This window comes from Gopherus flavomarginatus, chromosome 1 (assembly GCF_025201925.1).
Source record: "Gopherus flavomarginatus isolate rGopFla2 chromosome 1, rGopFla2.mat.asm, whole genome shotgun sequence".
Taxonomy (NCBI): domain Eukaryota; kingdom Metazoa; phylum Chordata; order Testudines; family Testudinidae; genus Gopherus; species Gopherus flavomarginatus.
Window position 1 is genome coordinate 78,305,451 of NC_066617.1, and position 16,825 is coordinate 78,322,275.

At 40.3% G+C, this 16,825-nt stretch overlaps 1 protein-coding gene across 9 annotated transcripts in view; it reads right to left on the reverse strand.

The window, feature by feature from the left end:
• The window catches only part of PPFIA2 (PTPRF interacting protein alpha 2), a 655,361-nt gene that overhangs the window by 37,249 nt on the left and 601,287 nt on the right, over positions 1–16,825 (reverse strand). For all 9 annotated transcript variants that reach the window (XM_050934433.1, XM_050934482.1, XM_050934424.1 and 6 more), the window contains one exon: positions 1,956–2,037. In XM_050934433.1, the coding sequence (XP_050790390.1) occupies positions 1,956–2,037 (82 nt within the window). The remainder of the gene's footprint in view (positions 1–1,955; positions 2,038–16,825) is intronic.

The window sequence follows — 16,825 nt, forward strand, 5'->3', positions numbered from 1 at the left end:
GGAGAGTCTCGGAGGAAATGGATCCCTGTCTCTCCACCACACACTGGTCTACAAAAGAGCACTGCAGGGAGCAGGCTGTGCTGAAATATGGTACATCAAGAAGCTCAGGGAGAGATTGCGTCTCTTTTTGATGCACAGTCCCCTCCTTGAAATCCCCCACACCACACATACAGGACTGAGTCTTGAAGCGCAATCTAAGCCCAGATTAAATTTCCATGTAAAGTTTAATAGGGTATGTACGCAGATTGAGTCCAGGTCCCAGATATAGAACTGTCAACACAACTGATTTTAGCTGAAGGACTATGAAAAAATGATGCACAGCTTCATAATGCATCTTCTCTCATTTTTTTTATATATTAAATAAATTTGATTTTTCTCCTTTTCAGACTCTCTCCAAGCCAAACACTCCACTTAGTTTGCACTTAAACAGTTCCTTAGAACAGAAGACAACAATTTGGAAAGGAGAGCGGCCTAAGTTTGAGTTCTTTACTTCTGTAGAACTTGATTCAAAGTTAAATTACATGACTGGGTAAAAAGGAGTGTGCAGGTTTTAATCAGATCTATAGCAGACACTTATCTACATCAGAAACAACCACTTAGTGTGACACAAAGTGTCTCTGAGAAGTGTGTACCCATTGTTCCAAGCAAGGAGGATGCAGCTCAAGATTGAGACATGTTATCAGCATTAGTTATGGAAGCTCATAGCTCTTAAGATTTATCTAAGTTATACATACTGTAATCATGTGCTGACTCACCCTTGCAGCACCTCCTGCTGGTGTCCTGGGAATTAGCTCTTTTTCCAGCCTTAGAGCGCCCTCTGCGGGCCAAAATCTCACCACTAACTGGTTTGGCCCCCTTGTCCCTCCTTGACCCGCCCCCTTCCTCAGGGTGCTGCCCCTCAGGCAGTACCCCTACTCTCTGCGTCTCCCCACCCAGGGGAACCCCTGGGGTCTCCCCGTAGAAGACACCTGTATAACCGGGATCTATCATCCCCTGGTTCCTTGAAGTCCAGGCAATAGTTCCACTGTCCGTGCCCATGTCTCTTGTATCAGGGGCGGACCACTTATGCCCACACTCTCCAACACTTTCAGTTCCTCAAGGCTCGGGTTTGGACAACAGTCCCACAGTCCATGCCCTGCCCCCGGCCTTTCCCCAGCCCTGCTCCACTCCAGGTACCTTCTCTCAGCTTCCTGCAGCCAGATCCCTCCCTCTCAAAGCCAGAGAGAGTCTGCTGAGCTCCTGGCTCCCAGCCTCTTATATAGGGCCAGCTGATGCCTGTCTGGGGCATGGCCCAGCTGCAGCTGCTTCCCCAATCAGCCTCATAGCTGCTTTCTCCCAGCCACAGCCCTCTGAAGGGCTACTTTTATCCCTCCCGGGCAGGAGCAGGTGATCACCCCCCTACAATACATATATTACACACCAAATAACTATGTTTAAAGAACACTAAGATGACAGTCAGGCAATGAAAATTTAGGAAATGCCAGTATTAAGTTTGCCTTAATTTGTGCCCCTTGTACTTATGTGTTATGTAAAATCTTTAAATTATATGATTACAGACTATTTGTGAGGGTAAGATCCTCTACATATCTGCCACTAGGGGAAATAAGAGAGACAGACATACTCAGACACCGGGTTTCCCAAACATTTACTGACAGAGGAATATTGAGACTCAAGAACCCAGTGTTCAATTGCAGTTTTTCTAGGGTCGCTTTCTTCAGAGGTAATAAACCTTTTTTTGCCCCCTTTCCATCCAACCTGCCTCTATCGCCCTCTCGGCAGCTTCTGTCTCAGTCCCCCACCCGTTAGCCTCCTGCAGCTGGCAGTGATACCACAGCTAATAGAAAGAAAGAAAATGAAACGTTCAGACTTTCTCTCCAAATGCCGCCTCTCAGAGTTTGGGAAGGGAACATAAATACAGACGTTCTGGGAATAAGATCCAGGCTTCCAACACTTACCTCCAGCCACGCAACCACTGTAGGCCCGTCCCACTGTGCAAAAGGCAATCCCTTTCTCCGAGCTTCTTCCAGAAGTTCATGCCTAAAAGTGTATCAGAAAGTGTTAAGCAGGAGTCAGTGCCGGGGACAGCAGAGCTACACTTGTACTTCCAAGGCTAAACGCAACAATAACGCAGCACAATAACTCTCCTCATTTACACCAATAATCTTCTTAAAGTATTTAAGCCTAAGTAAAAGCAGTTCCTTGCCTTTTCTGAACAGATTCCTTTCTCTATTCCAAACTTTGTTCTCTTTCTGTTCTAGGACTCGTTTTATCCTGGACTAGGACTCCTATGATAATGCCTAACATGTAAAGGAAATACATTTGTAATTTAATTTTCAACCTTTCTGGATTGTGTATAGAAATATACCACAGAGAAGACATCTATTATACAATTTTGTTACACGTTTTGACACAATTCATTGGATAAGCATTGTGATGATTTCTCAACGATATGTGAATCATTACAAAGGTGGCCAACTACAGATCCAAATTCTGTGCCTGCCATCTCCCCTGGACTTCAAAGCCTGTCGAACACGTCACTCCACAATAAGAATTTGGCTTTTGCAGCCTTTAAAACAAAGAGTGTAACATCACATTTAATATAATCATATTGAATATCATGCAGATTATATACTTTTAAATCTATTAAAATATCAGGAAAATGCTAGCTTTACATTTCACCCATATTAAATAATTTGATCACGCACACAAAAAAAATCCTTTTGCACAGGGGAACGGATCAACAGAATATTGCAGGGGACACAGAATTCATCATGTAGCCCCTCTAAAACCTGTTTCTTATTAACCAAAGTATTTCTGTCTGCCTCCCACTGAGAGGAGCACAGAAGGCAGGTTCTCAGCAGTAATGGAAACAAATTAGATAAGGACTATGCTAATGTAACATTAAAATTTGCTGACAACACTTCAGAAGAAAGGAAATTTAAAGTGATAATATTGCTTTTGCTTCCTTGTCCTTTATTGTTGCAGCCTGCGTGGTTCAGAGAACCCCCAACAATGCTGCTTTGCCTTAGTAGCCCTTCACATAGGGATCTTGAAACACTGGGGCACAATGAAGCAGAGATAAAGGCAAGAGAATGACCCTGTTTTTTTTAAGAAATAAATTGGGGTTCCCAAATCATGAAGGGTCAGATTCTGCTACTTGTGCCCCTACTGAGTATCCTTTTATTCTGTAAATTACTCCATTGTAATCAACGGAGTAACACTTTCAGATAGATGCTATTCAGTGAGTGAGGGTTTTAGAATTTGGCTCTAGTAGAAGGGGAGAAAGATTGATTAAGACCTGCACACCTCTTTGTCCTGATAATCTAATATTTTATTTGAATCAAGTTGTCCAGCAATGACGAACACAAACTACTTATGTCACCATCCTTTCCAAATTTATGTTTTCAGTTCTATGGAATTGTTTAATTTCTTAAATGACAAGTTTCAGGTGCAATGCAAGTTTTTTAGATAGCCAAAAGTCAGAGTTTATAGGTGAAATCAGCCGCTTAGTTACCTAAATTCCCTAAATTATTTTGAATCCACAGGAAGAGTCCATTTTTGAAAATCTAGCCCTACAACTGCTTCAGGTTTCTGTATTTCAGCTATAGATAACACCATTGACATCTGACAACACTTTTCAACCAAAATCATCTAGGCTTCCCTCTTAGCACACACACTATCCTCTGCTGCAGAGAGTTTTGCAGCTGCTTGTAGGAAACCTGTTATATAACTGCCACTTGCTATCCATGTCCTTTTCCTGAATCCCAGCTAGGCCAAGGAGACCTGGGGAGCTGTGCCAAGAAGCCCAAGTAAAAAAGTCAGTTAACTGCTTGGTGTGTAAGGATGGTGTTTACTCTCTGTGGGTGGTTGGTGGAAGTGAGAGTTTCCTCCTCCAATTTCCCAGAGAGGGTGAAGTGCCCCTCTCTACCACACTGTTGTTGCACAGGTTCTACCCAATAACTGGAGTATGAGATCACTCAACCATCCCCTCCCCATCATCCGTGTGAGCTTCCTCAGTGCTCAGTGCTATGTGAGTTGGGAGGAACTTTGGTCTAGGAGGCAAATTTGGGCTTGTTAGATCTCTTTTTAAACCCATGGCTGAACTCTGGAATTGAAGTGCCAGGAAAGGAGACATAATCTTTAGGCCCAGAGCCACTTTACAATGTCTTTCCCCTCAACAACTCACTTCCTCCAGCCTGGAATATCAGAGAAAATATTGAGCATGTTCAGAATATCTCTGGTGTGATTCCCAGTAATCAAACTGGAGTCAGGTTTGGGCTCTCAGTTTAGCATTATGCTGCCGCTTCTGAGGGAGATGTTCTCTTCTGGATTAGTGAAGAGCCTCTATAGCTGCATGGTCAGTCAGACTCGTGGCGGTACTTATGGGAGAACTGCTCCGGATATTGCTTCTGGCTGAACAGAACTGTCCAAAATTTGAATTTCTTATGCTCCTGGCTACAGCTATCAGTGACATCACACATAATCCTGAGGTTCTTGGAAGGCACAGCAGGTGAGGGAGGAAAATGATTATCACAGAATCACAGATTATTAGGGTTGGAAGGGACCTCAGGAGATCATCTAGTCCAACCCCCTGCCCTGCTCAAAGCAGGACCAATCCCCACTTCCCTAAATGGCCCCCTCAAGGATTGAACTCACAGCCCTGGGTTTAGCAGGCCAATGCTCAAACCACTGAGCTATCCCTCCTCCCGTACTAATAATTTTAGTTGTAATTTTAAAATCTATTATTCAGTCAAATATTGTATTAGGGTGAAATTAACCCTTGGGCAGAGTGCCTGCACAAGACCAAAGCCTCACTTAATGATTTGGGATCTTAAAGACATTTTTATTCATTTAATTTTTTAGAAGGATTGGAATTTATATTTAACAGCTCAGATAATAATTTCCTTTTCTTTTATGGTTTTGCCTACAAATAATGAAATGCAAGTTTTATTTAATTTGAATTTCCCTTTTAAAAAAAAATACCCTGTGGTTTAAATATAAGTATGATTTTATATTATACAATATGAAATTATAAATTATATCACTTAGGCTGTATACAGCGTTTGAACCTTGGCTCTGCAGAACTAAAAACAGAGCCTCTATTACTCCATCTAAAAGCAGTAATTTCTTAGGTGACAGCTGTAGTAGACACTTATCCTCTTACATGAATCAGCCCCTAGAGGGGGACAAAGATACATTCTTTGTTAGATTGGGTTACACAAATGAGTATGATGCAAGTTAATTAATAAATGATGTATAATTTTGATAAAAAGTAAATCTAACTAATAAAGGTAATATAACTAAAATAGCAACTTCCAATATTTATGAAAAATATGAATCTTCTGCAGTGATTGTAGGTCTGTAGCAAATTTTCAAACCAAAATTCCTTGGCTATTTCAAAGTCAAGTTTAAAAAAAAATCAAAATCAAGATGTTAGAATCAAGATTGTGTTATATAAGAGGTCACACTGGTTGATGGCTTTACAATCTCTGAATCTATTAAAGTGGTTTTCACTTGAGAATATATTAGTTTGTTTACAGTATAAACTCCTTGCAAAAAGAATCCAATAATTTTCAAATGAATCTGTAATTTTTCATTACAACAATGTGAAAATGGCTAAAATTGTGCGCAATTTTCCTACCACCAGGGTAATAACAGCTATAAACCAGTTCACATAAATTTAGATGCCATTTTGGGAGAAAAATGTATCCTCTACACTTCATCAAAGTAGTTTATGAGGCCATGAAGTTATTCTAAGTAAAACCCACAAATTAGTGACTGAGAGGAAGGGACCCATGGCTCCAGAGGGTAGCTGCTGCTTGCTCTGCAGATGGACAGAGAGGCCCCTGATTAGAGGAAGCTACGACTGCAGCTGCCTCCTCCCTACCTAGCTAAGCAACTGATCATTAGAGGAGGAACAGAGTGTGCTCAGCTGCACTGATAACAGCCTCAGACTGTTTCCCTCTGCTGGGGTTTACAGCTGGTGGGGAGAAATGTAGTGTTCCCCTCCCTACTCTGAAAGGTGGGGAGGAGCTGGCAGATGTCAGAGAAAGCACTATATACTGTTACATTGTGTCACTTGTTTGTATCTTTAGGCAGATACAGGACTTTCCTTGCTTTCCTATCTAATTTTTGGCAACATATGCAACTAATATGGTCAGGAGAATTGATATTAATTAGACTTTACTGTAGGAGGTAGTTTGCATATAATAGTCTCTAAGAGAGTTTGCAAGCACTGGAATGATTACAACATGAATCAATATTTTTAGATATTATTATTTAAGAATAAAATCCCCTTTATTTAAGACACTGGGAGTAACGGTAATATGAATGTAGGATTGGAAGGGACCTTGATAGGTCATCTAGTCCAGTCCCCTGCACAGAGGAAGGACAAGGTATTAGGAACCATCGCTGATAAGAGTTTGTCTAACCTGCTCTTAAAAACCTCCAATGACAGAGATTCCCAACACCTCCCAGGTAATTTGTTCCCGTTCTTAATGAGCCTTATCGTTAACCAGTTTTTCCTAGTATCTAACCTAAATCTCCCTTGCTGCAATTTATGCTCATTACTTCCTTTCTTCAGTGGATAAGGAGAACAATTTATCACTCTCCTCTTTATAACATCCTTTTATGTACCTGAAGACTGTTATCATGTCCCCTCTCAGTCTTCTCTTCTTCAGACTAAACAAACCCAGTTTTTTCAATCTGTTCTTGTAGGTCATGTTTTCTAGGCCTTTAACCCACATTTGTTGCTCTCCTCTGGCCTTTCTCAAATTTGTCCACCTCTTTCTCAAAGAACACAGTACGCCAGTTGAGGCTTATTAATGCTGAGTAGAGTGGAATAATTACTTCTTGCTTACAACACCTCTACTAATACATCATAGAAAGACATTTGTTGTTTTGCAACAGTATTACACTGCTGATTCATATTTAATTTGTGATCCTCTACAACTTCCAGATCACCTTCTGCAGTACTCCTTCCTAGACAGTATTTTCCCATTTTGTATTTGCACAGCTGATTATTCCTTCCTAAGTGTAGTTCTTTGCATTTGTCCTTACTGCATTTCATCCTATGTATTTCAGACCATTTTGACAGTTTGTCGAGATAATTTTGAATTCTAATCCTGCCCTCCAAAGCTCTTCCAACTCTTCCCAGTTGGTACTGTCCACAAATTTTATAAGTGTACTGTCTGTGCCATTATCTAAATAATTTATTATTGCGTCATTAGCCAACTATCTTCCACTGCGCTAGATAGGTGTTGCAAGGTAAGGAAATTATATGAAAGTGGACTTTAGCTAGCCTCTGTCCAAAGCTAGGGTGACTCTTCTGTTAATCTAACATTTTCGAAAAAGGACATGATACAACTGGGTATCCTCACCATTGGTGCAATTAGAGAGGGGCACAGTCAGGTGTGTCTGGGCTGTCTGGCACAGAATGGTGGTGACATGGAAGTGCGGTCTCCCCGCAGCATTGACTTCTCTTCCCTAATCCCAAGGAAACTACTTCACAGGGGCACTACTGTACTGGACTGTTCTCCTTATCCTAATCCTCCCCAGAGCCCGGTGGGACTGTTTAGCATATAACTATGCTAACCCACTCAACATTATTACAGTAGGGTTGCCATTCAGCATTTTGAAACGCCTCTGAAGGGAGCAGTGGCCAGAGTGGACAATATGGGAACTGTGCTGTAAGGGAAGAGATAAAACCCAAGAGATCAGTGCTGACTATGAATGTTCAGGACAACCTGCAGTGGTTTTCAACCTGTAGTCCATGGAGGGGGTCCACAAATGGCTGTTGTTACCATAGAACAGTGGTTTTCAACCTGTGGTCTGCAGTCTCCTGGGGGTCAGCAGACTAAGTCTAGGGTTTCCAAAGGGGTCCACAACTCCATTAAAATTCTTTTAGAAACCAAACATGAAAAAAGGTTGAGAACCACTGATTTAGGGGTTTACAATTCATGGAGCTTCTTGTCCACTAAATGTTTTTTTTTTCTTGTGTAGGTGATTGTCAAATCCTGTTATCACCCACTGTCAACTGCTCATTGTGTAACAGCAAATGAATGTTATTTAAAAATGAATGACTAAGGAGAGTCCACCCATTGACCTCTCTGTTGGTAAATATTAAAATCTGGATTGAAAACGAAATTTCTAGCTTGATCTTGTTTATAACTGTCATGAAAGTGAGGCTCATCTAATGAGGTGAACAACAAATAGCTGCTCAAAATGACTGACATCTAAATTAAAGCGCAGGAACTTTAAGACAAGGTCTAAACACTTCCATGATGAAATATGAATTTCAACACACAACTCCGTACTTCTGCAAAATAGTAGTAGGATTAGCTAGTTCCAGTTGATTTCACATGTAGCGTTCTCAGTAATACCAAGTATAATGGCTCTTAATTAAAATTCAAGAGCAAATGTGAGGTAAGTTAATAATGAGGCATGTTAAAACAAGACGTAACAACATTTTAATAGTACGGTACTAGCAGTTCTCACTTAGAAACACCGGCTTGTAGATAGAGAAGCTAATTCCCATGAAATGTCATGCATAAAAGTTTTCTAATAAAGATACTGGCTGCAAGTCAAAATGTGACGTTGAAGACAAAATGCAACAGATTCCCTTTATTATTATTATTATTATTTCCTTTATTATTATTTAACACTGAGTAATGTAAATGGAATTGTTAATTATTGTATTCTTTCAAGTAGAAATATTGTCCAAATTACAACCAGCCTTTATACATATTAGATTTCTGTAAATTAAGTTAGATAGAAGATGCCAATGTGAGCAACATGAGGATTTTAAACCAAGGTGCAAACATAATTGATTCTCTATGGAAAAATAATATTCAAATAACTGAAACAGACAAATGTCCAGGAACTAGTGTCTTGGATTCAAAGCCTTTTGGAATCAAGCAAGAATTTTTCCATTGAACTCATAGGGCTTTGGACAGATGCTATTAACAGAAGGAATTTTTCATTTCTCTGTATTGATATTTTTTAGCCATTATAGATTTAAAAGGAACAAGAAGCAACCTTGCAATTGCCATATACTTTTGACTTAATCTCTTTTAAAAGGGTCTGTGTGTGTTTTAAATACAACCCTTCATTAAAAATTAAGTTAGTTATTCAAACTCTTGCCCTTAGGCTGACCCTGACTTTAAATAATGCACCTATCTTTTGTGTGTGTGTGTGTATATATAAAACTTTGTATAAAAGGTGGACTGGGAATGATGGGCAAGGTTAATTCTTCATGTCTTTGCAAAACTTTTTCCAGTTAACTTTAAAAGAATTTTCAGGGGAGAATGATTGAAATATTGAACAGGTAAATGTAAGTAATGATTCATGCAATAAATAAAAAGTGTTTAAATACAAAGGGCAAAGGAGGTATTATTATTCCTTTAATATGAGCATAGGTAACATAGCTATGGACAGCATTTTTAAACATTGCTGTAATTGCTGTATATTAGTGCATGTTCTGCAAGCAGAAGGGCATTATTGCCTTTCTGAAAGCATACATTATGTGAACAGAGGCATATTCTGGAATGCTGAATAGCCATAAAAAATACAGACCATAACTTTAAATTAGAGCAGCAGAAAATTACTATTAAAAATATAATCAAAGCAATAATGAACCAAACAGACTTGCCAAACAGACGACCTTGCAATCTAGTATAAAGTTTACTAGATATTATTAGAGACCCTTGGAGCTTCCAGGTTAATTAAATTTTATTAAATCAGGTTTTGTACCAGCATTTCATAGTAATACATTTTAAATTAAAATAGTAACTCCTGTCCTCTTCAAGTTTATTTCTGGTCTTCCAATCTTAAAAAAAGCCATAGTTCAGACATATTTAAGAGTTTGTGTACTCTGCATAGAATTTTCTTTTATAAGCTCCATAGTTTGTTTGTTTTAGGAAAAACAAAAAAACTTGTTCAATTGATCTAAGAAGAGGAGATGAGGATTTTAAAATTGAAATCAGGAGAGCCAATTAAAACACATTTCCATACTTTTAAAACAAATGAATTAGTAAAAAACAAAAATAAGCATGAAATTATATAAGCATAAAATGAAAATATTGTTGTTCTATATACAGAGTATGTAGACCCAACAAGCCAATCTATTTTAAAAATGGACTGGCATTATCCCCAGGTAGACTCTTAAGGGTAAGGGCTTCAAGATCAAGTCCTGAATTTGTGAAGAAATGAGAAATATTGTGCATTCAACTATTATAAAGTTGTAGAATACCCTGAACATTTGGTTTGGGGTTAGTTCCCTGCATAGGTCTGTTTATATAATTGAAAAAGGAAAAGAAAAAAAAAGAAAAGAAAACATGGTGCTGAAAATGAACATGTTCAGCAGCCAATGTGATTTAACTTACCCAGATATGCTTTTCATGAGATGAAGAGAGATGGATGGAAAAGAAAAGCACACAAACATTAATGAATACATGTCAATCCATTAAAAAAAATCATGATAGATAAAATAATAGCACAATCACAAATATGGCAAATCTCACTAGGAAACAGACCTTCCACTAATTTATTTAAAAAGACACATGCCCCTGTATGGATTTTTAAACCGAGATAATAGCAGTTATAATTAAATTGGCATCTGCTACTTATTAGAAACCTCTTAGCACAACAGACCTACAATAAATGTTAAAGCCAGAAGGTCTGACAACACAGCACATGTTGGATACTATTCACAAACAAATGCAGGTTGTCCCAGCTTTCATCATTCATAACCTTTTGTGCAATGGAATGTTACGTATATTTTGATTAGTGTTTTTTCACACAAACGCATTTAGATACAAACAACATGGGTTTAGCCACTAAGCACATTACCATGGAAAAATCTCCAACCACACACACAGAAAATACACAGCAAAGGGTGAACCAGGATTTGCTTTCTTGCCTATTACATAAAAAAAAAATGGTCTAAGTTGTGTTTTCTGAAACATTACAGGAAATGACAGCATCACTTAGGGCTGGATACTGCCATCCTTACTCATGCTGAGCAGTATGTAACTCTGTGACTAGTCTGATTGGTGTGAGATGAGTTGTCAGTGATTTATGCGGTTTTGCATTCTATGTAAGGTGTTACTCAGTGTAAGGATAGCAGCATCTAGCCCCTTACTAAGATTATGGAATTTTACTTCCAGTTCATAATGAGACTATATATAAGAGCAAGCTGAGTTATGTATGGTTGTAAAACAGCTACGATTCTCCAAAAAACATGGTCAGAGAAATATCACTAAAAGGACTGTGAACCAATCACACTATAAATTTGATTTTATTTTCCTGTTGACACAAGTGTGTATAGTTATACAGACTCAAAGGCGAGCTAATAAAAATAGTTTCTGGATGAATGACATTACCCACTAGCCAATAACCCTGCTAAACATGCAAAAAACCCATGCGCAAACCATGTGCTACCAACATAATTTCTAAAGGTGTCTATTAAATTGATCATATAATTTCCCCAGCATACCTTATGATTATCATTCAGTAAAGAAAGAGAACCCGTGTCCCATGTGTGACGTTGCACTCCATAATGTTTTATGGAAATATGTTTATGAGTGTGAATATGTTGTAACTGGAATATGCTTTATGCAAAAGGTCTCTTTTAAGGTATCATTACAAAGCTTATGATCTACTGACTATGTTCATCCTATTTGTATGTATGTATCATTCTTGTACCTGAAGCTAGAAATACGAAGTATAACTCTGAGATCCTATTGTAACTATGCAAAGGGTGGGCCATTAATAGTGGTTTAGAATCTTGATGGCTCCGATTAACTAGGACAATTGGTTGTAAATGGTTTATTTACCTGCAACCCTTCCTGTGTTCCTGTGAGCCAGCCCAGGAAGAATGGAGGCTGGGGTCTCACAGGACATGTGAACATGTCACCTGATACTGGAATCCATCTTAAATCTGGTATTTTCCCATTTAAAAGAAGAGGTGGGGACCCAGAGAGACAAAAGATTCCCGCCTTGTGCCAAAGTTATAAAAGGGGATGGAACAGGACAAAGCGGGCTGCCAGTTATGAGAAAATGTCTAGTTTCCACCTAAGATGTTTCCTGAAACTAACAAGGACTATACAAAGGGAAAGGATTGGGCCCAGACTAGGAAGGCATCTAGTCCGTGAAGGAAGCTTATTGGAACATTTCTGAGGGTGAGATTTTTCCTGTAATCAGTTTCTTAATATATTAGGCTTAGACTTGCGTGTTTTTGCTTGGTGACTTACTTTATTCTGTCTGCTATTAATTAAAACCACTTAAATCCTACTTTTTATTCTTAATAAAATCACTTTTATTATTGAACCCAGAGTAAGCAATTAATACCTGGGGGAGCAAACAGTTGCGCATATCTCTCTATCAGTGTTATAGAGGGCAAACAATTTATAAGTTTACCCTGCATAAGCTTTATACAGGGTAAAACAGATTTATTTAGGGCTTGGATATCATTGGAAGCTGGGAGTCTGGGTGCTGGAGTCAGGTAACCTGCAGAGCTGTTTTCACTTGAAGCCTGCAGCTTTGGGGGTGTGGACCAGACCTGGGTCTGTGCTGCAGCAGGCTAGCATGTCTGGCTCAACAAGGCAGGGTTCTGGAAGTCCCAAGCTGGCAGGGAAAATGGGCTCAGAGGTAATCTCAGGATGTCAGGTGACAGTACCAAGGGGGTCCCTGTGACCGAACCCATCACAACATGACTGAATAACATCTATGCAATCTTACAATACTGTATTTCAAAAAAACTTTAGAGAGGTCAAAAGAAAGGTGCACTGTAAAACTGCTTGGAAAATATAACTGAAGACAAGGCTGGCCTGATGAACCCATGCTCTCACTGAGCATGGGCAGCTGGAGATGAGATCAGGACAAAACACACAGTAGTTGGTAGGGGGGAAGAGGCCAAGAAATACATTTTTTGTTTCAAGTGCGTGTGTGTGTGTGTGTGGTGGAGAGAGAGGATGGGCAACAAAAGGAGAAAAATGGGAAGAAAGTGGGAGTAAATGACAAAAGGGTGAGGTACGGAGAGTTTTGGGGCCAGAGGACAGACAGATAGGGAGGATGAAGAAAGTGGGTAAAAGAAAGAGAAATAAATACATATTTGTACAATTCCTAAATTAATGGATCCACCATTAGACTTGAAAGTAGAGTCATGAAGTGTAACATTTGGGAGAAGATTCTCTGCATTGCTCTACTCTGTGAGGACTGACCTTAAAGCTCTAACTGGAGATAACCCTACTGTGGTGGAGTTCCCAGCATCCAAAGGCAGCATAGCGCATTCCCTATGCTAGGGGAGGCTAGATGAGTGTCAGGCTGTTCTAACCTGCCCCTGAGCCAGACAGAGAATAACGGAAGATAAATTGGCTTCCTCATGGCATCCCACTCCTCAGAAACTCCAGGTCCTTAAATTTAGATCTCTCATTTTCCTAAGAAAACTTTTTATCCCTATTTTAATGAAAGAAGACAAGGACCTTCCTTGATCATATTTCAGCTTGTTGGAAATAATATCTAATACTTCTTTTTGGGGGGGAGGGGAGTTTCCTGCTGTCTTTCGTCTCTTTCTCCCTTATTACCGTAGGCTCTCATCCTATGAAGGGACTGACATGGCTGGACCTTTATGTCTGTATGGTGTCCCATTGATGGCAGAATCAGGATTTAAGGCACAGTTGGCTCCACGAGTACACACTTACATCCATGAGGGTCCTTCCACTGAAGTCACTGGGATGCTGCATGAGTGCAAGGCCCTCCCAGCATAGATCAGATTGCAGGATTGAGGCCTTGTTTTGCTTTTCCTACTTGTGTCTGGCTCAGAAATAGCTGTTAGCTGAGGTAAGGCTCCTTATACTGCATAAGGAGAAAGGATTCAAACATTTGGCAAGAGAGATCTCTGTGTCCCTCTGTTTATTTTTCACAAACCCTGTATCAAAAAGAAACAGTTTTCCATAAGTAGGGAGAATGAAATGATGTACTGCTTTCATTGGAATGTGAAAGAAATAAAGAACCCGACTGCCCTCCCCTGCCACCGTGCTCTGAGTGGACTCAGCTGTGGCGGGCAGATCCCGTGTCCTTCGCTTCTGAGGGGTGAGTGACTCTGGCAGGCAGTAGAGCGCTGGGACAAGTACACAGAGTTTGTTTTTTTTTTTGGGGGGGGAATAACCCTGCATGCCCCTCTCCCTAGTCTCTGCATGAAGCTGGCCCCACCAACACCCACTGCACCCCATTTTTCTGCCACCCCCTGCTTTGTGCCCTGGGCGGCTGCTCCACTCATCCTGCCCAGTTACAGCTCTGCATTCTGGATACATCTACACTGCAATTAAAAAATTCACGGCCATCCTGTCCCAGCTGACTGAAGCTCACAGGCTCAGGCTAAGGGACCATTTAACTGCGATGCAGACATTCGGGCTCAGACTGGAGCCCAGGCTGCAGGACCCTGTGAGGTGGGAGAGATCCCAGAGCTTGGGCTGCAGCCCAACCTGAACATTTACATTGCAATTAAACAGACTCTTAGTCCGAGCCTCATGATCCTGAGTCAGCTGGCTTGGGCCAGCTCTGGGTTTTTAATTTCAGTGTAGACATTCTCTCTGACACATTTCCAAGACCTGAAGAGGAGCTCTGTGTAAGTTTAAAAGCTTGTCCTTGTAACCAACAGCAGTTGGTCCAACAAAAAAAATTAATTCACCCACCTTCTCTCTTTAATATCATTACAATTTGTAAGTGTACAGTATTTTAATGAAAGCAATTACTATTTTGGGTACAGGAGAGAGAAGGTCCCCCCAATATCTAATTTTATTAATATGTTATGCTACTAAATTAAGGGAAAATATTGGTAGAGGCTTTACTGACTGTTCCAGAAAGATACTTCAATAAATGGAGGAAAAACATGTTTTGAAATGGAATTAACTTGAGAGGAAAAAAAAACAGTTCTTATTTATATAGAACAAAAGTTAGGCCCTGATCCTGCAATGCCTCACTGACTTCAACAAGGCACTGTGTGGTTCTCCTAACCCAGGGTTGAGCAAACCACAGCCTCTGGGTCTGGGGATTGCCCTGACCCGGTACTCCATGCTGCTGCTTCCGGGAGCCTGCAACCCCTCCCCACGTCCCAACTCCCTGCCCCCCTCCAAACCCCTCATCCCTAGTCTGGAGCACCCTCCTGCACCCCAAACTCCTCATCCCCAGTCCCAACCCAGAGCCTGCACCCCCACCTGGAGCCCTCACTCCCCGGTACCTCAATGCTCTGCCCCAGTCCTGACCCCCCTCCTGCCCTCTGAATCTCTTGATCCCAGCCCAGAGCATCCTCCTACACCCCAAACTCCTCATCCCCAGCTCCACCCCAGAGCCCGCACCCCCCACGTCCCCACCCCAGCCCGGAGCCCCATCCCGCAACCTGAACTCCTCATTTCTGGCCCCATCCTTAGTCCACATCCCCAGCCAGAACCCTCCCCACTCCCTACACCCCAGCCCCAACTTCGTGAGCATTCATGGCCTGTTGTACAATTTCCATACCCAGATGTGGCCCTTGGGGCAAAAAGTTTGCTCACCCCTGTCCTAGCCAGACTGGGCCCACAGAATGCACTTTTTTGTGACATCAAGAGGTATTGAATGCATCCTTTGTTTGCAAAAAGGGGAAAAAAAGCCTTGGGAGTTCTTACATCAAATGATTTGTCATGTGTGCAGATACAAAGGAAAGAAATTAAATGAAGTACAATTAACAATAACAAGGCACGAGATAAAAATTATTCTTAAGGACTAATATACAGCAAAGAATGCACACTTACAGGATAATAGATTTTTATAAATGTTACAAATATGAGAACATTTAGATGGCTGGCAATTACAAAGAGCTTAATTAATGCAATTTTGATTAATTTTTAAAAAATGCATGTAATTAACATCATCATTAGTAAAAGCACTTTTATACTGCAGTGGGCAAAGAAAGTTTTTTCTACTTAAGAACGTACTAAACCAAATTCTGCTCTCAGTCACACGTATAAAACCCCACTGAAGTTACAGGAGTTGTATATGCGTATAGTTGAGAGCATCAGATCATCTAGTCTGACCTCTCGTATAGCACAGGCAATTCATTTTCACCCAGTTACCTCCGTTTTGAGCCCAATGCCTTGTGGTTGATTAAAGCATTACTTCCAGAAAGGCATCTAGTCTTCATTTGAAGACCTCAAGAAATGGAGAATCCACCACTTCCTTTGGTAGTTTGTTTCCATGGTTAGTCACCATCTCTGTTAACATTTTTGCCTTAATTCTAATTTGAATGAATCTGGTTTCAGCTTCTAGGTATCTGCTCTTGTTATGCTTTTCTCCAACAGATTAAAGAGACCTTTAATACCCAGTATTTTCTCTTTGTCACGGAACTTATACACTGTAATCAACTCATTTCTCAATCTTCTTTTTGAGCTCCTTAAGTGTCTCAGTGTAAGGCATTTTCTCCAGCCCTGAAATCATTTCTTTGTGTTTCTTTTCTACACCCTCTCCCAATCTTTCAAGAAACTAAACAAGAGTAAAATCAGCAAAGGGAAAGAAAAGGAATGTAGCACTATTAGGAATGTAACTAGGCAACAATCCTTTTTGCTCTATACAAAGAAAAATGAAGCTAAATAACAAAAGTCTCCTTTTTATTTAACATGGGAACTGTTCTTTCTTGATATGTGAATTCCTGTAATAAATTATCATTAGTTTGTGACTAGACTCAGCCAAGCTGCAGTACTTCCAGACTAAAGGCTAAAAAATTGTTAGTGAAATAATCAAGATTTATGAACAGATACAGGTATCTGGTATAGCAAACATAGAGTTTCTCTGA